At 43.3% G+C, this 25,419-nt stretch overlaps 1 protein-coding gene across 2 annotated transcripts in view; it reads left to right on the forward strand.

Annotated features, from left to right (window-relative positions):
- Positions 1 to 25,419, forward strand: part of ncor2 (nuclear receptor corepressor 2) — an 88,589-nt gene that overhangs the window by 22,755 nt on the left and 40,415 nt on the right. For both annotated transcript variants that reach the window (XM_080499181.1, XM_080499182.1), the window contains exons 3-9: positions 741 to 856; positions 5,691 to 5,868; positions 12,381 to 12,560; positions 17,110 to 17,223; positions 21,833 to 21,889; positions 22,520 to 22,572; positions 25,319 to 25,385. In XM_080499181.1, the coding sequence (XP_080355307.1) occupies positions 741 to 856; positions 5,691 to 5,868; positions 12,381 to 12,560; positions 17,110 to 17,223; positions 21,833 to 21,889; positions 22,520 to 22,572; positions 25,319 to 25,385 (765 nt within the window). The remainder of the gene's footprint in view (positions 1 to 740; positions 857 to 5,690; positions 5,869 to 12,380; positions 12,561 to 17,109; positions 17,224 to 21,832; positions 21,890 to 22,519; positions 22,573 to 25,318; positions 25,386 to 25,419) is intronic.

A 25,419-nucleotide genomic window follows, 5' to 3' on the forward strand; every position in this document is an offset into this window, starting at 1 on the left:
TTGCTTAATATTTACTAAACAGGGTGTTACTCAGAACCACCGGAGGGTTCCTCACCCCAGAGACCCCCCTCCCCACTGCTGTTTTTTCCAACAGGGACATTCCTGGTCTCATTGTTGTGCGCTCATAACGGTTCCCTCATTAGATGTGCGAGTTGAAAGTTCATGTTGTCATTGGAGAGTCATATTAAGGCCCTCCCCATTATTTCTCCCCACATCTCCTAATTATCAAGATTATGTTCTTTTGCGTGCCACGAACAAAGCCGTCTGTACTTCAAAGAGGAGGCCCCCGAGCTGATGTAAAAGTTCATTCAGTGACCTCCACTGTTTGCAAGGCTTATTTTGTTATTGAATGGAGGGAGAATCCAAGGCTTATGCCCCCCCCCCCAAAAAAAAAAAAAAGATCTCCACAGCTGCACTTATAGTTAATCCGACCATTCTGGCTTTGTCATCACACAGAGGAGAAGATGAGAGTTGATGGACTGTGTCCTGCAATCCCCGATTGGCAAGGAGACAAGTTTTACAGTAGTCACATGTGTTACCCCATTTGTCTTGGAAACGCAGGGAGAGATGAACACTGCTGCATGTTTGACGAGACCCGAGGCAGGAAATGGGGAGGGAGGGGGGGGAGATGTGCAAATGTTTTTTTCAAATCTATGAGTCTGTGTGCCATTGTCACGGTGGTGGATTCAATGAACCGTTTCTGGTGGCGGTATTCTGACGACCTGTCGTGTGTTCCTCAGGAGGTGGGGTTGGTCGACTACCACTCCCACCATGCCAGAGACTACAGCTCCCACCTGGCTCAGCCCCATCGCCGCCGGCCTTCTCTGCTTTCAGAGTTCCAGCCTGGGAATGAAAGGTAAGCGCCCAGATTACTCATAATTTCTATTCCCTGATGAGCAACAGATTGCTATTGTTCTCAACTCCACTGCCTTAAACGCCGTCTGCTATTTATTATATTGTAATTTGTTTTTTACACTATTGCTCTTATCCTTTTGCTGTTGAATTCACATGCGTTTTCCCAGGATATGACATCAGTGTATTAAAGGGAAAAAAAAGGGATTCTATTTCCATGAAAATAAATTAAGGTCAAGTCCTCCGTTGATGTAAATCCTTTGTTACATGGGTTGAACATTAAATATTACTTGCAGTACTTGCATGCCCCTAGCTTTTTGTGGCGAGACGTCAACAGGGCTATCGCTCGTCGAGTTCAACTGCAGGCAGTGAGGTTGCGTGCTGTGGTAGCTGTGCCACATTAATGTTTTTGTCCTGGTTGAGTTTTGACGGAGCGTCCTCAAAGAAAGCCTCAAGCAGAATGCATTTCCAGGCAGTATTATTTTACGCCAGGCTCTGCCTGTTAACCCTCCCCGAGTGTAATCCTTATGTAATTGGCATTCTCAAGCTGTTCATCTGTAGTGTTAAACGGTTCTGCATGGCAACAAAGCCTGCGTAGTTTTTCCACCTTCAGGAGACTAACAGTAAGTTAAACGAAGCATTGATTGGACGGCGCTTTGTCCCTGGAGATCCAGGTCTTGTTCCTACTGGGTGTTTGTTATTATTCATATAGGCGTGCTTTATTTTAAGGTTGAGGCTTGATGGGTACTTGTAAAATAATAATGCATATATTATGAATTTTGCATGTTGCACAAAAGATAAGTACCAGAATAGATCTTTTTTTTTTCCGTCTCTAGTTGATTTTCTTGTCATATTTTCTGACACGCTAAAACGAAAGGAAGTAAAATGTCGGCGCATATTTCTTCCGGGAAGTCGCTCAGCAGAAATGTGATCATTGCATAGAATGTATGGTGGAGTGACCGGGCTGCAGTTCAAAATGTGAAATAACCCGCGTCTGGAATGCCGTGAGGTTACAGCAGCAGACAGCAGATGGTAAAACTGTAGCCGCGTTGGGACTGTTGCGTGTTGCGTCGGCGTCTTTAGGTATCAATCAGATGGGATTATGCTCTTCGTCGTAAGGCGCAGAGCGGCGTGTTGGCCCCGTTTAACAGTCATTAGCCCAGCCCGCAGTGTGGGAACACCGGGTCACGGGCTGGTGCAGAAATAAACGCCACACAGTTTCGACTGCTGCCCACCAGCTCCTGATTTACCGACACACTCCATTCAATCCATGATGCTTTGGCAGCCTGTCTGAGTTGACTCACTCTGTGTGATTGTGCTCGACACTGGAGCACTGAATTTGTTTATTTTTCAGTGGATTAAAAAAAAAAAAAAAACCCATCCGTATCAGATAGGGATACTATGCACAGTTAGCCCACGTTTCTCTGGAGATAAACTGGCCTTGCTGGCAGGCGTCCGGGGGCGGGGAAATGTTTCACTAGAAAATATCAGGCCTTCTTCGGCTTTCACATTAGAGGGCTTACAGTCTAGTTTCAAGTCCTTATTCTCCACTATCACTCAGAACATGAATAGTGTAATTCTGGCCTTGGCAATCCTTCATTCTATTCAGTCTGTTTTTATGTGTGCTCATCTTTTATTAGTCTGAATGATTCTGGACATACGTCTCCATTTGTAGCATGCCCAGAGAATGTGCCCCCCCCCCCCCCCCCAATAATGGCCAGTACAATGCATTTTCTAACATAATCTTTATCCACACTTTGAGTGTCTGCATTGAAAGCAAGTTGAAAATGTGCCATTTAGCCAACGCTCCAAATTTCCTCTAGTTACAGCTCAGGAAACCACAACAGTATATAATCATTGATGAACCACCTCGCTGTGTACTCCAGGCAATGTCTCAGTCACTCCGCCTCTTCCCATCTGTCTGAGATCATCCAAGCTCCCTGAGAAATGGAGCGAATACATTTTCTAACAAGGACAGGGAGACTCAAGCACCACTTAACGGGCTTTCTTTTCTGGCCAGAACAGGCAGCGCAAACAAGTGTGGCGCATCAATGGAAAATAACTTGAGTTCTTTCTGTTGTCATAACTTTGATGAACAACAATGTGAGCTATGTTATAGATTTGAGCAGTTTCTCCTTAGATTTTTTTTTTTTTTTTTTTTTTTAAGAGAACCAATCCTTGAATGTTGTGCTTTCATTTGCTGACCTATTTTGATTTTACTGTGGATTTTATAGTAAAACCTTCATCTGTTACCACAATGTAACCTTTACGCAGTTTGATGTACTAGTGCTGAATTCCAGAAAAGCAAAATTACAGCACACGCAAATACTGCACTGGCTTTTTCCACCTCTGCACATCAACTCCTCCCCATGCACTCCATACAGATTGATTTCTAGAACTCAGATGTAACTTGTGTAAATATCTACTGCCGATGCAGAGGTACATTCAATACATATAGTTAATTTAGCCAGTGGGTAATGTGGTTCAAACTTAAACTGAAAAGTGGTGTGTTTAAGTATTTTTCAGTAAGATTTCAGTCTCCACCTCCTCCCCAGCCTTTTCCTTTGCGCTTTCTCAGTTTCATTCATCCCAGCTGTGGTGCACTTAGCCAGGCGTCTCCCTCTCCGTTTGCCCTGCACAGCTGCGTCGCTGCCCCTCCGGGGAGCGACGGGGAGATTGGCAGCCACACAAACACTTGTATGCTCTCACAATAACGGGCCTGCCTTCTACACACATGATCACTGTTCTTGTCATAATGGGGGCTGAGCCAGTAAGAAACTAATGGAGCTGTTGTGGGGTGTTGCGTGTATCCCCCCCCCCCCCTCTCTCTCTCTTTCCTCCTGCAAGCACCACCCCCTTTCTGCACCCCTCCCCAACTCCCACACATCTCTTTCTCTCATCCTCCAGACAAATCCTCCCAAGGGATCAGATTATTCTGCACGCTCACAAGAGGGAGTGGGGGAAAGAAAGAAAAGGGGGGGGGGGGAGTGCGAGAGCTTGATGATGTGATTACGTAAGTGCCAACCCTCTATGGAAATGAGGAAGTATTTGACTGAATGAGCAAGGAAATTGTGTCCGGGGGAGTAGTCACACACCATCTGGGTGATCATTTGACCCACTGTATTGTGAGGTACTACGTCGACAGTAGCACAGATAAACAATCACAATCCACTTCCTTGCCCGTCACCCCGTGTCTTCTTTTTATTCCATTTATGGCTTATGTGACACATGCCAATCTCTGCTCCAGTCGGTGGATGGTCTCAATTGTTCCGCCACCCCTCGAGCCACCTTACCCAGCCAGAGATGGGCTCCATGCCCTCTGGCACACAAGGAAACCACACACTAGGCCATTGTGGCTCTGAACCGGCAATTATGGTTGTGTTTTCCCTCTTCTCCTCAGAAGCCACTTCCATTTTGACACTAGCGGCAAAGTCACCGACATTCTGGCATCTGCCTCCAGGGCAGACTTAAGAAAACAGAGGGAACAGAAAGCCATTTTCATGTGGCCTAATAAAAAGAAAAAAACCAACCCAGATCTAAGACGCGAGTGCAGTTAACATTTCGAAGTTGTCATTTGACTGCACACCAGGAGCCCCCCCCCCCCCCCCCATTTTTAATGGCTTCTCAAGCTTATTTTCCACTTGTGTATTTAAGGAACGTGATGATTGTGATTTATAGTAGTACCACACATACTGCACACCATGACCAGATCACATTACATTATGTCATCCCCCCCTCCTCCCATGGCTGTTAGTGTAATCATTGGCCATCCAGATCATAGTTTGAGATACACGCCAAAAAGTGTCACAGTCCCTGCTGCAACTGTAAGCAAGTCCCTTTATAGTTGTGTGTTTGTGGCCCTCCAGTAGCCACCATTGTCAGCAAAACGCCGCATGTGTGGCTCTATTTAAAACCATTAGACAATACCGTAACCGTGAGTCACTGTTTTCCAATTTCCTTGCTTCCTTTTCTTTCCACTTTCCAGTCCTTGAGGACCCATTCCACATTCACATTCTACAGGGAAAAAAAGTCAGTGGTCCGTGATCACTTGATGGTGATTTTGTTTGAACCAAATCAAGCAGGCTGGCGTTGGCGTTTTTCTAATGCAGCAATAGAGATATAGGCCCGCCTGGATCTTTTTTTACATATAGTCTTCTGTCCTTAATTCTTTATCAGGCAAAATACTCTTCTTGATATTGCTGGTCTGTTATTTAAAAATTAACAACAATTATAACAACCACAGTTTGCCATCTATCTTATTTTTCATTCTGCAAGTCACACTTTTTAATTGTTTTGCTCGAACCTTATCCCTTGCCGACTTAATTGATCTATTCAAATGTACCAGTATGTGCACCTGTCACTATGAGATGGCTCTGTGCAGAAGTAAATGTTATGTACATCAATGTGACTTCTAGATTTTTTCTAGATGCTGAAATCTGAGCAATGTAGTAATCTTTTTCTATACACTGACTTATTAAAGTAAAAAAAAAGCTACATAGGCTTAAAACATTCAATTAGCATGGACATTAACAAGTGTCCTATCGAGGCTTGAAGGTATTCTGTATATATGGGGATTGAAAAAGGTAACAGCTGGTAGATAAACCTTTGCAGAATCAGGTTTATTTGCTGTGTTGTCTCTATGACACAATAGATTTGATTCATTTATTTTGTTCTATTTGTCATTATTTGGCCTTGATTGATTGTTTGATAGTGCCTAATGTGACTACAAACTTAAAAAAATGCAAATATATCAAGTTCCTCTGCTTTTACCAACCAACTTAAAAAAAAAAAAAACAAACCCAAAAAAACCTTTTACATTTGTTTTGTTTTTTCCGCAGAGGACAAGAGCAGCATATCCGCTATGAGCACATCTACCTGCCTGAGCCCTCCAGCCAATCAGAGGTGGACTATGCAGAAATGAAACGGCCTCGTTTAGAGATGGGACCGGACTCTCTGATGAGACCTTCTTCCCATCGACAGCCATTGCCTCTGGGAGGGGCTGAGGATATGTCAAAGGTCAGTATTCACTGTACATCGTGTCCAAGAGGCAGCGTTGGATGTGTTACAGGAAAACGATGAACAAGCACATGGCAGAGGATCCGTGACTTTGTTCTGATAACGGCTAAAAAAAACCCTATAAACTGTCTTTATCACAGACGGTAGGTTTATCACATTGTGTCTGACTTATGGGTATATGCAAGGTAATTCATAATGTCAATGTTTTGAGCAGTTTTATTTTTATTCTTTGAATATATTTTCCTGTTGTCTGTAGTATTTTTGACTAATCCTGCCAGCTGCTGTCGTAACCCCAGAGAATGCTATTAGACACACCACAGTCGCACACATGGAAAGAGATTGTGCACTGTGGCTCTGCTAGATCTCAGTGAGCAGAAGTGGGAAGACTCGGGGAGTTGTGAAACAGCAATTAATAAATAATAAGAGCTGACCTAGATTTCAAAAGACTGAGGATGGAGCTGCGTGAACTGCAGATTAAAAAACGACTTGCTCGCCGTACAGCGACTGCCGATGAGGAGGTGTTCCTGACATTGCACAGAGCGCTTCAAACTGCTAGGGCAGGGCATACAGCCAAGGAATGGTAAATGGAGAAACCAATAACAGAGGGTACAAGGGAGAAAGAAAACCCAACAAAAAAACATTGAGTTTAAAGCTAGAAAGGGAATATGTAGGAATGCCAGTGATTCCCCCGCCATGGTTGTAAACCCATTATATAAGTAGTGTCAGATGAAATCATCGCATGGAACAAGTGCATCAAATGATGGCGGGATAAAACGCTCGATGCAAGTGGAAATGAAGCAAAGGGCAACTGTGGAGAGGCACAGAGAGGGGGGGGGGGGGGGGGGGGTGTAAGAGACTTAAGATCAACAGGAATAGAGGGAGGCGTCCAGTAGTATCAGACAAAGCTGATGCTTGCAGCATGACTCACATGGACAGTGAATCAGAGGAGCACAAAAGCAGCTTTTTGTTACTGTACACCATCGTGCAGTCAGGCGTTGTGTAGCAAAATCAACCATAAGACCAAACCTTAATGAGAAACTTGGAGTTTACATCTTTTTTTGGGGGGGTGTTCTGAAAACTTCCATTCATCTGACTCCTGCCTTATATGGCGTAAACACTGAACTTTCACTCAGTTGACTGGGCCCCACTAACAAATGGAAAGTGTTCTAAACACACCGAAGTTGTGTCTATGATGACTGATCTCAACTACATCAAGTATTTATTTGACACTTTGCACACCCGTTGATAGGAGACACAAAGGAAGCCAGTTGTGTACATCCCTCGTCTGAAACATGGATTCTTGGAGCAAGATGTGACACCGAAAGAGGAAACTCTGTGAACTGCAAATATAAATCGGTTTATTGACAACCTTAGGCCTGGCCCTGGTGAGCTCGGCTGCCCCTGTTGTGACATATTAATGCTGCACGGTGCCACATGTGTCGAAGGTCACCCACGCTGCAGCAGTGACACAGTGCAAGTTGTCTGCCTCATGTGGCCCCGGAACCTGAATAATGGCTGATTGTTGTCTCAGTCTGACCATGATCCACAACAGATCCAAACATTTACTATCATTTTTTTGTGGTCTTGATATGTATTCAGGTATTTCCCAGAGTTTGACACAATGAATATTTGCTCGATTCGATGCTGATCCGGTTGAATTAATCAGGCTTGAGAGATGCAGCAGTGAAGTGCATGAACCACGTCGAAGTGTGATTTGACCCTCCTGAAAGCTTTCCCCGTTTTAAGATGATGGCCTTTTTCAGAAAGCTCATGTTTAAGGGAAAAATGTTTTTGTTGACCTAATGTTGTTTTTATGAACTCATGGCATTTCTTTCATGAAATACAGATGCTACAAACATGAGGAATTAAACAACTGACGTGGACGCAGCCTTGTGGACTCGTCAGATCTCTCCTGGTTGAATACAGTTTCTATTGCACAGATCTCCTTGGGCTGGGTTAAATATATTTAGGGTCACACCTTTGTGTTAGGGCATTTGTTCAATTACCGTTTTGTTTTTGCCCGAGTGTCTGAGGTTTCCTTTAATGCACACGCACTAATCCGTACACAGTTGAATGTGCTAAATATGAATCGGGTCATGGTGGGCATGTTGTGCTGTAAGCTGCCAGATCGTGGCTTAACTGTTGGCCTGTGACCTTTTTTTTTTTTTTTTTTTCTTTCTTTCCCCAAAGTGTCACAAGTGTGGTCACCATTATGGAGCTCTACTAGTGCTGAGGACAGTATGGCAAGTTATTTTTAGATAATAGTTAATAGTATGGGCTTATTATTTGACCATTTCATTGAAGAGGGCTGGAAGTTAAAACAAGACTTTGCTGATGAAAGGAAAAGTAGTGACTAAATGTATGTATATTAAGTGAGCGATCGCTTTGCTCAAGCACTATGTAAGTCACTTGTCATGTAATTGCACTCTTGATGTCCGATCAGCAGATCGTTTTCATAGTTTGTTCTGGCTGAGAACCAAAGATGTGGCAAACAGGGCTCACACTGAAGCCATTGATGACTGGATGCTGCAGTGCTCCGCCGTATGAAGTGTTTTCAAACCAGGGACTTTCTGTAGGGAAAGTTTCCCCCTCGGAGCACAACCGCACACCTAAAAGCTTCTGTGCTCTTTTGTTGTCTCAATTCGCCCTGCCAATGGAAACTCTGAGATTATGTAACTCAACGTAAGCAAAGCTTATCAAGATGTTCACAAACACGTTTGTGTTTTTGTTGTTTTTTGTTTTACTGTTGAAGTCGCCCTGAAACAATCAGGATGCTTTAAATACTAATAATGTTGCCGTAGCTTGCATTAGCTGTAAAGGAAGGTCCTCTTTACTGAGTAGAGTGAGCTTGTGGTTCTATTCAATGTGTTCACATTGGGTTCTGTTGGAAAGGGTGAAACGTCTTCCAAAAAGATGTTTTCTTTGGATGATCAGAGGATGACTGGAGGTGTTTATGTGAATTCCCTTACTCTGAGCGTTGAAGCGGAATTTAGATTATGGCGGTTCCCCTCAACCACGCACTGAAAGGATATCTTCCCTAACAGAAACATTATTCTGCCTTGACTTGTGGGTATTGTGTTGGAAAAGGAAAAGAACGATCTTCCATGACACACACACACACCCAGCAAGGTAGATACACTTGTACTTGAACTGCAGTTGAATTCAATGTTAATTGATGCTACTGATCATTTAAACGCCTGTCTTCAAATGTCTGCAGCAACAGCAAAGCATTTCGAGAATTTACTTGAGGTGTGTGTGTGTGTGACAATGCGCATTACAATTATCTGTTCCGTCTCTTCCGTCCCTGCCGAGAGAAGCATGCGGCATGCAAAACTATAAAACGGGTAATGAGGCTTGTCGTATTAATGCCTAAAGTCAGAGAGCTCTTTGTTTGCATGGTGGATTTTTTTTGTGCCGATCTGGCTACGGCCACCTCGGGCTACTTCATGTAGGACAGGCCATCAACATCCTGGGGCCCTGACATTTTCACATCGCAGCAGTCCTGTGGTGCAGTAATGCTGCATAGCTCGTCCAGATTAGCCAACTTATATAACCTTGATTTCAGACATTTGAAAATAACATGGAAGGGAGGGGGAAAAAAAGAAAAGAAAAAAGCCAAACCCTGGATTACTCACACAGTCATTTATGGTGAATAAACCTCAGAATAATCACATGCATTTAAAAAGGAGTAATGCACTCGGCCACGAGAAACAAGTGGATCTGTTACATGTCGAATAATTGAGGTCCATTTTTCCTTTTGTGTGTTAAGCACATGTGTAAAAGAAACCCAACCTAGAATATAATTATAGCGTCATTTAATTTGCCTTCTGCTCCATTTGTCGGTGCTCTCTGCTCATATATGTTGACAGAAACAATAGTAGATGGAAATAATGCTGCAGGCCAAAGTTGCCTCTTCATAATTGGCATTGGGACCAAGTAAAGTGAAAAGATCTCTCTAAACTGATTTGGGCCCTGCTTTTGATAATTTAGTAAACCATTAAACCAACCACAACACAAAGTGTCTCATGTAACGGAGATAGCACGACATGTTATCACTGTTTGAGGTCATTTTGCTTAAACAGGAAATCTTTAATGACTATTTGGCTTTTCCATAAAATGAAAACTCCCCCAAAAACAGTTAAGTTTGTTGTTTGGAAGTTTTGTATTAAAAACACTACGGAGGCTTTAATCACACTCTTCAGACACATTTAAAATTAAATATGGTTGTTGAAGTATGAGACTGTGCAGCACACTCGAGGTTTTCAATCTGTATCCAGATTATGGGGGCCGAACTTACATGTGCTGCTCAAGTACGGTGTCCTTACTCACTTGCATGTTGAAAGAGCGTGCATGTGTGGTGAATGTTAGTTTTTCCGCACGGACTTCTTATATTGAGTGAATCATTTGTAACATTTCAGTGACCCAGGATGAATAGTAATGTATTGTTACACAATAAATAAAGAAAGTCAATAAATAAAAAGCCGGTCCGATGTTGGACTAAAAATGTTCAGACAATTTATTATAATACGTGATCATTTGTAACATTCCAAGGATGAATGGTAAACATTGGCAGCTGTATTTCTGAAAACAAATAAGCTGATATATATATATATATATATATATATATATATCTATATATATATATATATATATATATAATAATGTGGCTTGCCTCAGCCGCTGTTGTCATGCTAGTTACTTGAGATGAATGTGATTACACACTGTTCCAGTAGTATGAAGAAATGTACTATTTCTTCCCTACATGGCGTACATTCTCTCTTCTTTTCATTTCCTCGTTCAAAGCACTGCCAGTCCACGCAAGCGAGAGTAACATTGATTCAGTGAGCCAAGTGTGACTAAATTCCTGCATTACCAATATTGTCATTATTTTAATTATTTATTTTAAATCACATGGCGCATTATTCTGAACAATTTGATATGGCACACCCCCAGTGTATACAGCATCAAATCTTTTCGCCTTAATATTGGTGTTCGTGTTCTTCAGACCAGACTTCATAATTGGAGCAGCTGCAGGTTTTGCGATGCTGGTTGAAAATGCAGGGAAAAAAGGCAAAGAACGACACCATATCGACTTTGCTGGAGTGAACCTCGTGCTGTTCGCTCAGTCAGTTGCAAACTAAGTCGTGTGGGGGGGCATCGCCCCAAAAACCTATCAAGAGTTTAAACAGATTATAAAGAAAGTTCTTCCATAGGAGTAGCAGTAGTTTTGCTTCCAAATGCAGTTGAGGAACTGGAACGCTTCGCTTTCACAATCGCACATCAGAGTAAACCTGGGCAGTTATTTATAACCCACCCCTGCATCGGACCTCTGAACGGTACTGTGAAGATCAGTGTGTTCATGAATCACTTCTCTCATCACTCTGAAGATGAGCCACAGTGTTTTGTTGACTGACAGATGGACAACATTTTTTTTTTTTGTCAGAATGCATTTGAATAACTACCCTTCAAATGCAACCCAACTCATTTTTGTCATGCCAAGCCGCCTGCCAGCAGCTCTTGAGCACAATCTTGGCAGGGATGGCTGCGACCTCATATTCATTAGTGCGATCCAGTGACACTGAGACAATTCGCTGGCTTTCATGACCCAGAGGACTTCATTACGGGCATATGTTACCTTCTGAAAGCGTGCACAGATTGGGTTTGGATAAAACACTTGCTAGCATTGTAATATTAGAAATACGCGGGTGTAGAAAAAAGGGATCGACTCCAAACGTGGTGGTTTTTAAACTGAAAGAAATATGCAGCACAAATCAACAGAGCAACAGAAAGAGTTGATATAAGAAAGTTGTGAGGGACTGAAAAAAAATGTTAATTCTTTATTCCATGATTTCATTTTTGGTGGTTCTTCTGTGACTCCTGCATTTAATCACTCCAGACTGATGTATTTATTCATATATTGCCATGTCTGACATCGTTTTACTGAGAAATCATGTGGGGGGAAAAAGTCTTAATTGAAGGTTCTTGAAGATTTGAGCTTTCACTTTCAATTTTGTCTCGGATTTAAATGTGGCAGCAGAGTTCTCGTTGAACCTCAGTGCATTTGATAGTAATCCCTCTCAGTATCTGGTATGTGTGTGTGTTTAAAAAAAAAAGCCTCTGCATGTGATCAGATGACGATTTTGTAAAATGGCACTTTATTGGTGAGGAGCTGTTAAATTCAAGAGCGTGACACGCACGCACGCACGCACACACGCACACGCACACGCACACGCACACACACACACACACACACACACACACACACACACACACACACACACACACACACACACACACACACACACACACACACACACACACACACACACACACTTTTACAGGTTCAAACTGCAGCTCTGAGGAGAAAAGACAGATTAAAAGAAAAATCACGAGAAAGTTTGCCATCTTCACAGGAAAACTCTTGACTCTCCTCTCCAATTCATGAATATCTGCAGTCTATATAATCTATAACTTGCATATCTAACTGCTTTGTTTGTCTGTCTTGTTCTCAGGAGCGTGGAGGCATGGGGAAGCTGGAGCCCATCTCCCCCGTGAGTCCGGTCCACATGGACACAGACTTGGACCTGGTTCCAGCTCGGTTCTCCAAGGAGGAGTTGATCCAGAACATGGACCGGGTGGACCGGGAGATCACCATGGTGGAGCAGCAGATCTGCAAACTTCGCAAAAAGCAGGTCCGTGAGGAAGCGGATGGCAGCCGCGAACTTGTAGCAAGTCGTAAAACTTCTGCCGCACCGAGACACCGTCTTTCTCGATTTTAGGTTTGATTCATTTCTCTCGCCGGCGTTCCGCCGGCTGCTTTTCTGCGAACGCCTGCAGCTTTCTGATTCACGTCAAAGGTTGAAGTTGTTGATTGTTGTAGCGCCATCAAAGCGCGGGATGGATGAGCCAGTGAAGATGCACGCTTCAGAAAGGGCTTTGAAATCTCAACCCCCGAATATGCCGACGCACTCAAAGGGAGACTAATGAGCTTTAACTTATTTGCATCTTTTCATCCAATTCCATTTTACTTACTCCACTTTATTCCCGTTGCTCTTTTCATATCACAAATGATAAATCTTTCTCTGGTTTCTTTTTTTTTTTTTTGAAATCACAAATGCTGCTTCACACACAGATTTTTTCTACGAGGCATTATTTGCATGCGGCTTGTTCAAAAAAAGCTGCAGATATCAAGGGGAATATCTTCGCTGCTCATTAATGTCATACACAAATCCTGACCTTGCAGGAGTGCGTCAAACGTCTGTGAGGTACTGATGTTTGTCCGTCACGCCTGCAGCAGCCTCTGCCAGGGCCGCCGTCCTCGTTGGATCTTTTGGGGGGGGGTGCGCAGCGTTCGCTTGTTTGAAAAGTGTGGTTTTCCGGTGCGACTTTCCCCGCCAGGCTTCAGTTGGCATCAGAGCAATAATGTCTTAAATAGACTTTGCTGTGTTGTAATCGTTGCCTTCAAGCTCGTAGCTGTTTTTTTTTCGCTCGGTAATTGTGTACACTCATTCCTCCAGTCATCCGCATTCCCTTTTCTTCCTCTTGTCTTTGGCTTTTTATTTAGGAGAAAAAGTAGGTTAAAAATATATGAGGCTATAAATAACGGCTTTCCCCTGGGGGGGGGGGGGGGGGGGGGGGGGGGGGGGGGGGGGTTATGGTGAAGAAGGTTTTGTGACTGCTGAAGCGCTCGTGTCCCTTGTCACATTTAGTCAAGAGATCCATTTGGGTGGCAGCTACATCCCTCCTTCACTGTACCTTCTCAATATAATATTTAGCATACCCATCAAGAAGTAATCATCACTTATATATATACATTTATGTCAATTCACTGATGACGGGTGCTTTTGCATGCGTGTCTTCTCGTCCGACAGTGTCGGTGTTTAACAGTGTGACTGAGATACTTTTCAGTTCAACATATACGGAATGACAAGATGAAGCAGCTTCCTGTTTATAGTTATTGACGTAATAACCTGAATCCAGTTACAATTCAGCAGTTTTGGTAAATAGGTTTTACCTAATATTTATTATTTAAAATCTATGAAGCAGTTGTGTGAACAAAGCACGTTTATCCCTTATAAATCTATTTTAAAAGGTAAAGTTGCTCTAACACTGACTCATTTTATATCGCTATAAAATCCAATTACATCTGCGTGTCCCTATGAGGTCATACAGGTTTTAGATTAAGAGTTTTAAATCAGTTTGAAGTGAGAATTTACAAAAAAAAAGATTTCACACGCATGGTTTGGACTAAGTTGGTTTCCATTGCTGATATAGAAACATTTGAACTTGGATTGATACGACATGAAATGTTTAGTAAACATTACAGCCTCAGTGGGTGTCCAGCCTCCACATAAAAAAAAAAAGAAGAGGTTTAAATCATCTCTAATTTTGTTGGCAACGCCGATTCACCTTGCTTCAGTTAGAAACACGGTTTTATTTAGTGACGGCAATAAAGATTTAGGTAAAACAAAATCAGGCAGTTTAACAGAATAGTAAAAAACAAAATATAACCTGTTATTGGATTTCAATCTCTCTGAATAATCACAAATCTTTGTTCAGCTGCTCGAAGGCTTAAATCAAAACCCCTCGTCTCCCTCTCGCCTCACACTCACTCATTTTTTTTTTGTTGTTGTTTTTTTTTTTAAATGAATATTTTTACAGTCCGTCTCTTTCCAGGCATTAAAACATCTGGACTAATTAAGTGACACGCTCAAACTTTATTTAAAGAGTTCTGGCGGCGCTGGCGAGTGGGCGGGGGTAGAGGCTTAGGTTGCAGCCAGCGTGTGTCATGTCAGCGGAGCTCGGGATGGCTGGTTTATTTTATTTTACTCTGCGGTGGGTTTGGAAAGGAAAAGGGAGGAGGGGGGAGGGGGAGGGGGCTCTCTCTGGGAATGTCTATGTTTCCCCTCACCAGATGCTTATCCGGTGCTATCATGGCACAGGATGATCCATCTTTCTCCACTCTCATGTGGGGCCTCTGGGGGCCGTCTCCCCCTCCTCCGAAAGCCCCCGTCAGGAGATGAGATGGAGGTGTGCGGGGGCTGCCGGGGGCTGACTTCACCATCGGCCAGCAGCTGTACGCACGCAATTCTGAAAGCCGGGCCTCCGCCGCCAGCGAGATGCAGCTGAATACACTCACTCTCTCTCCACCCGTCGGTATACTCCGTATCCAAACATTCCCAGACAAATTCTAAATGATCCTGAAATGCATCTTTAACCAGGTGTAAACAGACACATTTGCTCAAGTGTCAAGGTGGTGGCTTACATGACTTTTAAACGCTTTTCTGAGACGATATAAAGATGGAAGATGTGGAGTGTTATGAAAGTAAGTTTTGCCATCAAAGAGACCTGGGATGTCCTTGATAAGTTGAATTGATTGTTGAGCTTTAGACGGTACAAGCTGCTGAATGGTGTTTTTCTATAGCTTGTTCTAAAAGTCTGTCCCTGGGACTTTCTCTTCATGTGAAGTAATTGACTCGAAGCAGACATTTAAATGCCTCAGTGCCTCCAGCGAACACTTCTTTTGAAGAAAAGTGATGGATATAAATAGAAATAATGAATTGCTTCAACAGGAAAAATATCAATGTATCTCACTTTTTAAAAAAATCTCCTCTAGGTTAATTTAACCCTCTGGTTCAGGTGTAGTTTTATTTTATTTATTTTTGGACGACTTTCATTTTTAGTTTATATTTCAACTTAAAAAACAGTTTACCTTGTTTGGCGTTATTCCTTATTGCACAACCTCGTGCGCTCCACATGTGTGGCACCAGTGCTTATAAACTGTGGAAACCACAAACAAACCATTTTTGAAAGTGAGAATTCAAATTTAAATGTTACACTTTAAATCCTAGGTATAACTTTAGTAATAATCAATGAATTTATATTCATATTTCACATTAGAATGTGGGCCATGCCTCAGATATAGAAGTGAATGTGGCTCAAAAATCTATTTAAAATGTATTAACAGAAATACTTTTCCATTTTCATAATAAACTGCATTTTCTTGACTCCGAAATAAAAAATAATGATCAACCAACCAAACTGCATTTTCATTTTCTTATACGAGGCTGCTTATTCTGTGACTTAATTAAAATGAAAAAGACAATAATGTTTTAATTTTCAAAAAACACTCCAGCAAATGGTGACCCAACTTAATTTTGAAATGTCAAATTTGAAAATTAGAATGTATTAGCAGAAATGCTTTTTCATCTCAAGGCTCTGGCTGCATAGATTGACTCATAAATAAAATGATTAATGCATTATCCACACTGCCTTTTCATTTTCTTCCTCAGGCTGCACATTTTGTAACCGAACTCAAAACAAAACCTAAAGAGGGGATTTCTTTTTCGTTTTCATGTCCGGCGTGCAAAAAAAGGGGCTCAAAAATTCAACTTGACTGATTGTTGTCATTTGTGGGGCACTTGGTGCTGTTTCATCATGAGGAGTTGGATATCCAACATACATTACTGGTCTTTCAATTCCATATTTCTAATCTTGAAACTGAAGGAGTGTTTCACTGAAAATAGTCTCTAGGATCCGGAAATGGTGCCGGCCGCGTTTCCCTCAGTGATGTTGGAAAAATTGTCTTTCTGTATTCCTCTGGCGTAAAGAAAAGATTTCTGGATGAGCAACTGAGTGAAATCCAATGAACGCTTCCAGTGAATCACAGGTCCTTATCCACGCTGGATCCTTTGAGTCAAAGTCTTACCTAAACCCTCGCTCACCTTTCCTCTTGCCGTTTCTGCCTGCATTTACAAAAGACACTTTTTTTATGTTGTTACACACATAGTGTCTGGTTAAATTTAATGGGTAAATAAAAAAACTGCTCTGTTTTCTACTGTAGTGGCATTTTCCCATATTGTCTTCCATTTATTTTTCTCTCTTTAATTTTTTTATTTTTTTTTGGCTCCTTGTTTGCCTCCCTTTTATTTATTCCTCACTGGATGTTCCAGCTCCACAGCAGGCTTTGGCTTTGTTTACAGACTGTTGTGGTAACTCTTTGATTAAGTGGACCCTAGGGACCCTAGGGAGCTAATGGCTATTACAGCTAATAGGACAGTTGGTGCCATCCCAGCTGGAGAGCCGGGGAGGGACGGCTGATCCGGCACACTTGGTCTCACCCTCACAACAGAAGCGGGGGGGGGGCGCAGGTCTTTTTTTTGGGGGGGGGGGGGGGGGGGGGGGGGGCAAAGCAGGGCCCTTGTAGATTAGTTAACACTCGTCTTTGTTTTTGTGTTACAGCAACAGCTGGAGGAGGAGGCTGCGAAGCCTCACGAGCCCGAGAGGCCGATCTCACCGCCACCCAGCGAAGCCAAACACCGCAGCCTGGTTCAGATCATCTACGATGAGAACAGGGTCAGTATAATAGACGACGCGCGGTCGCAGTCGCTCTTAGTGTGATTCCTGAAGTGCGGCAAAAGCTTTGGTGCGAAGCAAAAAAAAAAAGTGCTTCAAAGACGGTTATAGAAAAATGGGCCTTGATCTGGTTCCTCATAAACTCTGGTGTGTCTGGTTGCATGAACCGCAGGCCAAAGCTGTCTGAATTCCCCGAACACAATATGTGACAGGTGTTGGAATTCCTTATTTCCCCATAGCCTGTTTTCATTGCCGTGTGCGGCAGAGGAAAACACACCTGCTGCCCAAATAATGCCACTCATGCTTTTAATCAGGCTCACGGCACAGTGGAGAAAGTTCAGACACTTTTGGAATGCTGTGTTCATTCAAGCATTCGGCAGGCAGTTTATTCACTTTTTAAGTCAAAAGCTGCCCTTTTTTCTTTCTTTCTTTTTAAAAATTTTTTTGCTTTGGTTGACTCCAGGGTCCTACACGACATGTGACACATTGTCATACAGGTGCGATGTTTGCTTCCCCCACTTTTCAGTGTTTGGTCACTGTTCTGATGCAAAATACTCTGCTAAACAAGGCCGGGCTGTTCCACCTCCGAATGTTCTCTGTTTCCTGGTTTATCTCTCTCTAAAGTCAGAGATACGCCTACCGCTCTGTGTTGAAGATTGGCACAGTGCATCTAAGGTAACTGGATTACCCCAGCAGGTGCAGCTTTGATCACACCACAGGGACTCGAGCTTTCTATAAATACACACCAGTGAAATGCAGGTCTTTAATTTTCTTTTTCTATTACATTCTAGACACAGTGGGCTGTGATTTACTGCGTTGTACTATTCTTCTGAATGGCAAATGTTTGGTGTTTTTCAGTCATTGTCATATACCCTGTGTAAAAAACAAAAACTAAACTGTTTACAGAAACTGACTGTCACACGCAATTTATCACATAGCCAACACTCCTCCTCTTTACTCTCAAAGTAAACGACGAAAGGTCAACATAGCAGGAATGATGAATCATACATGTACACACAGGAAAAACATGCTCACACTAGAAGACATCAGATGCAGTCGTCCGGCTCGCAGCTCAGTGGAGAAAATCATTTTCTCACCGTTTTGCAAACCCAGGCGAGAGCCCAGATGAAATTATTGTGAAGGTGGTAAGTGAGTCGTAGCTCAGTAATAATTACCTACAGCAGAGCCGTGGGCCCACAATCCATAACGGGTGATTCTCAGTGCTCTCAGTCCCCCTAGTGGTTCGAGACACATGCATCCATTTGATTCAAGTTGACATTTCAAGCAGGGACATTCTCCTGTAGTGTACCTCACCTCCTATCACACCTCCAAGTGGCCTCCGACACCCAATGCAATGCTACGAATAATATTAAAACTGCAAGTTGTAGAGAATACAGGAAGCCATTTTATAAGTTATGGCCATTTTATTACAACATATAATAAAATGCCATTACCTTTTTATTACATTTATTACATTACATTTTATTACAACATATTTACAGTATGTTGAAAGCCTCAAACTATGTTTGAAACGTGTGTTCTGATAAACATTCGGAAAGGCACATTAGAAGTCATTGAGCAACAGACTGAATTATTACAGCTCTCCGACTCTAGCCTGCACAGACACCAGCCAACATGCTGCACCGGGGCCTCCTTTAGGGCTTGCCCTCCATGACTTTAGCCGTTATCGTGCACGGCACTTTTGTAGAATAGCAGGAGCTTGCAGATTGCTCAAGACTTTACTGGGAGTTTAGAGTGACTCAAGGCTTACTCCACAATGAAGTCTAACCTTTGTAACACTTCCCACTTCCCTTTGACTGGCAGGATGTACTCTGGCGTAGTGCCAACTCCTCCAACCATGCAATTGCTCATGGCTAGACCAGCTTCCTTTTTAATTTTTCATCTACTCTTTTACTCATTTTGTTGCCTATTTTTGACCATTTGTGAAATACACATCGTTTTTTCCCCCCTCCTTGTTAATTACTAAAGTCCATTTGCTCTCGTCTTTGGAAACGCATTTGAATAGCCAGCTTTAATTAATGGAATCTATTATTTTTCACAGCAGTTTGTCTCTCTGTTTGCTTGAGCCAAACAAATGTGATTGCACCATCTTGGTTTCCAGGGACTCCATGTAATAAGCAACAGATCTTATCATGTCTTCCTCACAACCTCAACAAAGAGGTGGTTAACTCCACCTGGGGCCACTTCTACAGTTCTCTCATTCTCGGTCTACTTGCTGAGAACAGTACGACAGACCTTTTAGATTTCCACAAATCATTATAATTACACTAATGCACTTTTACTCAAGATAAAACACAAACCGTCTTATCTGCTTGGCTGACACCACTGTCTGCTTGCTTGTGTTTTTAAGCACCCGGCTGTAATGACGTTGGCCCCGGCGTGCCTTCTTGGTGCGGGTGTTTCTGCGGTGTCATCTGTCCCCTGTGGGCTTCAGTGTCACCGGCAGACAGGGTTACAGCCACGCTTCTCCTGACGGGCTGTTGTTAAACTCCAGGGATGGCTGAAGTCGAGTTCACTAAACAGTCATAAACACAAACACAAGAGAAGACAGCCCCACCAGGCCTGCATTATCATAATACCATAGATTAATCATAATTCCTTGTATCTGCCTTCACATGGAGGATTTCATTTCAAAATCTTTGTGTGTGTCCCCCCCCCCCACCCCCCCCGGTTTCCTCCTTTGGGCCTTACTGTCACAGTAGTTGCATAAGCGACCACTGAGCTATCTCCGTAGGCCTTGTTTGAAGCTTCCTCTGTTAAATGTTTTATTTGAGGGACAACGTGACCTAGAGTGGAGCTGAACAATGGTGCAGTTGCTAAGTTCTCAGAGTAGCAGTCCTTTGTGTTGCCACAGGGGGGCATGATTGAAAGAAACTACGGCCTACGACACCCGTCTGCTCGGTTTCTGAGATGTTTGTGTGTTTGGACTCAGATGACTGTTATTAAACCATCAGCTCTCTTCACGCTTTTGAAGAAAACCTCACACTCAGTGCAGCTTTGCATCTCATCCACACCCGTCTTTTCAATGCCGAATGAGCCATTTCTAGTACTTGAAAGATTTGAAGAGGTTTGAGGCCAGTTTAATGCTGCCCTCTTTTTGAATTTGCTTGAAGAATCGCGGCTATATAATGACGAGAAGTCCTTGAGACTCCCCCCGGGGGTGGGGGGGGGGGCTTCTTTGATAATTACTGCTCGTAAACTGCTTCTGTAGTGAACACGCTCTCTGAGGCAATACTGTGCAGCCGGTTACACCTACTCACTGGTGAGGAAGCAACAGGAATGAGGGGAGAGGCACATCAGCGCCGTGGCACTACATTTGCACTTCAGTGATTCATTGCGTTCACTGATTCGGGCTCGCAAATGTTAACGTGCGCTCTCTTTAGCCATATGCCTTTAAAAAAAAAAAAAAAAAAAAAACCGGAGCCCCGTCTCTCGGCTCAGGTGACCCAGTTGTGAGCTTGTGTTGACTCAAATTAAGCCGTGTGCGTGCGAGCTCCTCTGAGGTGTTCCATTCAGGCCCGCTTGCGTGAGCCCTGTGCAAACTCTGTAGTGAGGACAGAGTGAACTGGACAAGGAAGCGGCGGGTCATACTGGGTGGCGAGGAATAAAGGTGGATGCGCGCACACTCTGGCAGGTTATCACCTCTGAAATGTCCCCCTCACCCCTCTCTCTCTCTCTCTCTCTCTCTCTCTCTCTCTGTGTCCACCCCTCTTCCTTCCCGGCCGGTCTCGCTGGCCTACCGAGGGAAATGAGCGGAGATGGAAAGCAGCAGAGCATGTTGTGTGTCGCCAAGGAGGGTCCGTTTTTGATCGATGGAGCAGAGCGAGTGTACTGAGGGGAGAGAGGAAACAAGAGTGGGGTAGTCTGGGACACGGCACGCACATTTGTCCACTGCAGCTAAATATAAATGTATGAAGAAGCGGAGCCGCTGAGAGGTCATCCCAAGACACGGATGGGAGTTTTTCTCGCTGCCCGTCTTCATGCCCCGACACCTCTCCTTTCTTACTTTGTGGTTCCCTGCCAGGATTTTTTGTTGTAAGAGGCTGATTCTTGTAGGTGGCTGGAGGTGAGATCTTTCTCTCTCTTTCATCAGATGTCTCTTATTAGATACCCCTCTTCCTGGATTTCTTTCTCTCTCTCTCTCTCTCTCTCCTCTCTCTCTCTCTCTCTCTCTCTCTCTCTCTCTCTCTCTCTCTCTCTCTCTCTCTCTCTCTCTCTCTCTCTCTCTCTCTCTCTCTCTCCCACTCCTTTTTTATTCCACTCCCACTCTGCTCTCCTGCCTGCTTGTTCTTTCTCTCTTACCTCTCTGCTCTGGGGAGGTGAGTAATCTTTTTTTTTTTTTTTTTTTTTTTCCTTTCTGAGAGGGGAGAGAAAACTGAGGCAAGAAACTGTGGCCCAGCTTGAGCTAAAAGCTCTAATAATAGTCGGTGCATCCATCTCCCCATCCATCCGGCCGTTCATCCATCCATCCGACACGCAGCGTTGTAGCCTGAGTGATCGAGTGAGCATGTTCACAGTGTTGCCGTGGTGATGGCAGAGGTGCAGGCAGCCCGCTAATGTACTACTTGTGTTTGTCTTACTCCTCCAGAAAAAGGCAGAAGAGGCTCACAGGATACTGGAGGGACTGGGACCCAGGGTAGAACTGGTGAGTAGACATTGTATTCTGCCGCCTCATGTTTTTGCGAGATATTATTGAAGCGATGAATGACGGCAAACAGGTCAGGCGGGTTAGCCCGGATGCCCAAATGACATACTTGCTCCAGCTTTTGGGTTAACAAACACTAAATTGAAGAATTTTGTTGACACTGTCCCAAGATGCAATATTGCTGATTTGAACAGTAAAATAAGGGGATGTTGTCTGCAGCTGTTTTCATCATTACTTCTGATCGGATTTTCACTCTGCTCTGGTTTTCTATCATCTTAATTATGCTTCCCTGCTTGTATTGGAAACGTGCCGACTCATGGCAATCATCAAGCTGCAGAAATATCATCTTACACTCACTTGCTGGAAGCGAACTGATCACTTGGTCCTGTTGAACAAATTACCTATTGAGACAACTGGCAGGTTTTGCTGTATCCCCGAGGGCTCTCATTTCCAGTGAGCTCTTTAGATTCAATCAGATCAGGCCATTGGACTGCTGTCAATCAGCGCTTTGTGTCACTTGTAATTTGCTGGTGAGAGGTCTAATGTGTATTGAAGACATACTGCAGTCTGTGTGTGTGCACTTTACAATCTGCTGCACATTTGCTAACATGGCTTATTCTCCTCTTTTAGCCTCTGTACAACCAGCCTTCTGATACCAAGCAGTACCATGAAAACATCAAAATGTGAGTATATTGCTGCATACCTCTACATATTTCCCCATATAAAAATGTTTCACACACACTGCCATAAAGGTTTACCTTCAAGAAGAATGATGAGTTGATATATAAACTGTTTAAGATGTAATTTCATGTGTCCGTATATATTTGCAATGAGTAGTTTTGAATATCCACAACAGTGCTCATTAAAACTGAGCACCAATGTAGGATCTAAATCTCCCATGATGGACACAGAACAACAACAGACGAAATGCTTTACGTTTGAGCAGGTACTCGTGTCTCATTAGGAGGAAGACTCTCGGTGATTTGACCACATTATTTCCTGTAATGGTAGTGTATTGCCTGGGAAATCCAACACGTGTCTCCATTATTAAGCCTCGTATGATCATTCGTCTTTGGCAAACATGACATGACGTGTACTAGGATAAATACGTATAGAAAAACATGCAGCAGAGGCTTAAAAAAGATGAAAATATGTCAGAAAGATTTTTCACCATTAGTGGAGAACACTGAAGTAACGGTGGCAGTTTAATCGGCATGTCAGCATCGTCTTGTTAATTTCCAATTCACTTCTGCTTGGGTGCACTCCTTCCATACAGTATCTAGTAATACTTAAGTTTAATGTTCATTCAGCGTTGTCATAGTTCATGTATGTATTAAAGATACAGTTTTGAATCCGATTTCAAACTCTTTTATTGTCATGACCTTGAATGAGGGAACTTTTCATCACACCTCTGCTTTAGAATATTAGCTGCTCCGCTTTCACCTCTACTGAGGTAACGTTTGAATTTTTTATATATCTTAAGCCATAACTTAATACAAGGCTACACAGTGGTTAGCAGTTTCGCCTCACCGCGACATCAACCATTTGAGCCCTGCTTTGGGGGCGTCTCCAAACAGATTTTGCATATTCTCCCGGTGTGAATGCTGGTTTTCCATGATCCTAATGTGAATAAAGCTTCTTTCTAAATTGTGTATACAACTTGATAAAATGAAGCTTAGGTAGAAATTAATTCACAGTCAGTCATAAGTGGTCAAATTAAACAGACCATTTAGCTTCTGTTGCATCTGATTTCTCATTGCCTCCGTTTCATATGTAACTGGATGTATATAGTAAAGGTAGCAGCCATTACGACGTCCATCAATGAGGCTTGTGTTCAGTGTGTAATCTTTTAAGGTCCATGATTCAGTGAGGCACATCAAAAGGCTTGTGGGAGGGTTTTGATGGCTCGCCTCTGCTGTTTTCACTGTATTTTGGGCATGGTGGCATGCCACTGGATGTGTCTGACCTCTCCACCACACACTGCTGTCTTCACTCCTTTTGATCCTGCACCGTTTGATCAGTATTACTGCCTCAGAGCAATTAACTGAAAACTGTCCCGTCTCCCTGTGCGAGTACGTGCGCATGCGCGCGCGCTATTAAATACCAGTGTGTTGCTTTGGGCCAGCACAATTGACTCCTTTGTTTTGTTAACCGGTTTGATAACCTTGGCATTCATCCTTGCCGGGATGGATGACGACCAATATCTGTGTGAAGCTCTCAGTCCTCATCACAGTTCAACTCCTGCACACATGGTGCTGCTACCACACTGCTGGTGATCAGTTTGATAAATCCTCAGTGTGGCTATATCACAACAGAAAATCTGCCGCGCGTATGAAGTATTATGAAATTCGCAGTATTTGCAGTTTGGAGGTTTTATGCCAAATGACTGTGTTCTCCAATATCTCAGAAATGGCACAGGCTTAGAGAAGGACAAAGGAAACCTTTTGTAGGGTTTCAGGGCCACTAATCTTTCCCGTTGCCATCTGGTGTCCAGAGGACAATGCCATCTCTGTCTTTAGAGGGATTAAACTATCAGTCTTGTTTTTGCCATACCAACTTAGTTCTCACCAACATATTCACCTCTGCTCTTATCATGCTCGATTTCACAGAATCCGTCTTCCCTGCCGGGGTGGCACGGCTCAACGTGTGTTTGTATGTGTGGGTGTGCAGCAGTGTTTATGTAGGTTGGAGGTGAGGGCTGTTTAGCCTGAACTCGGTCCTGTTCCCACAGATAATAAGTTCAAAGTATAGCGGTGAGGTCACCACGTGTGGCTATCTCTCCCTGCATGTTGTCATGCTATCTTTAAAATGTAACAAAACGCCACCAGTAGCCCCACTTCCTCGCCCTTGCCCGTGACCCGAAGGACCCCGCGGCTCAGCTGAAGTGACTAATGTAGAATAAGATTACATTAATCAGCGGGGAACGTGACCTTACAAGTGACAGATTAAGTGTCAGGAATAAAACTCTGTCTTGCAGCAAAGAAAGAGACAAACTGAGTGGCTGCCTAAGGAGATTACTGGCCCTGACCTTTATTTGAAGCACTGTGGCTGGCTGTTCCCAGCACAGACAAGTTTTATAAGTTTGGCTCCCCTCGCTGTCCTTTCCACCCAGAAGCAAGTTTGAGTTTATCGAGCAGTGGCATACAAGGACAAGCGTTGTTTGTGAGTGTGTGTGTGCGTGCGTGCGTGCATTTTTATTTTTGTTGTTGTCGTCGTTTATGGGGGGAGAGCGGCGAGGCAGGCGGGAGTGCAGAGGGTAGGGAGAGTGTACCTGAGCGTCTGGGGAACGTCTTACACTTCCATAAAATATGTGACAGATGTGATGAAAGCCAAAGCGCTGTCTGATATCAAGTGTTTTCTTGAATGTTCTCACCTCATGCTTTCCTTTCTGTCCATATCTCTTTCTCTTTTACTCTTTCACCCTCTCAGAAACCAGGCAATGAGGAAAAAGCTCATCTTGTACTTTAAAAGGAGAAATCATGCTCGCAAGCAGTGGGTAAGTAAAATCATTCAACATTTCTGACTCTGCT

This window comes from Blennius ocellaris, assembly GCF_963422515.1.
Source record: "Blennius ocellaris genome assembly, chromosome: 7".
In the NCBI taxonomy this organism is placed as follows: domain Eukaryota; kingdom Metazoa; phylum Chordata; class Actinopteri; order Blenniiformes; family Blenniidae; genus Blennius; species Blennius ocellaris.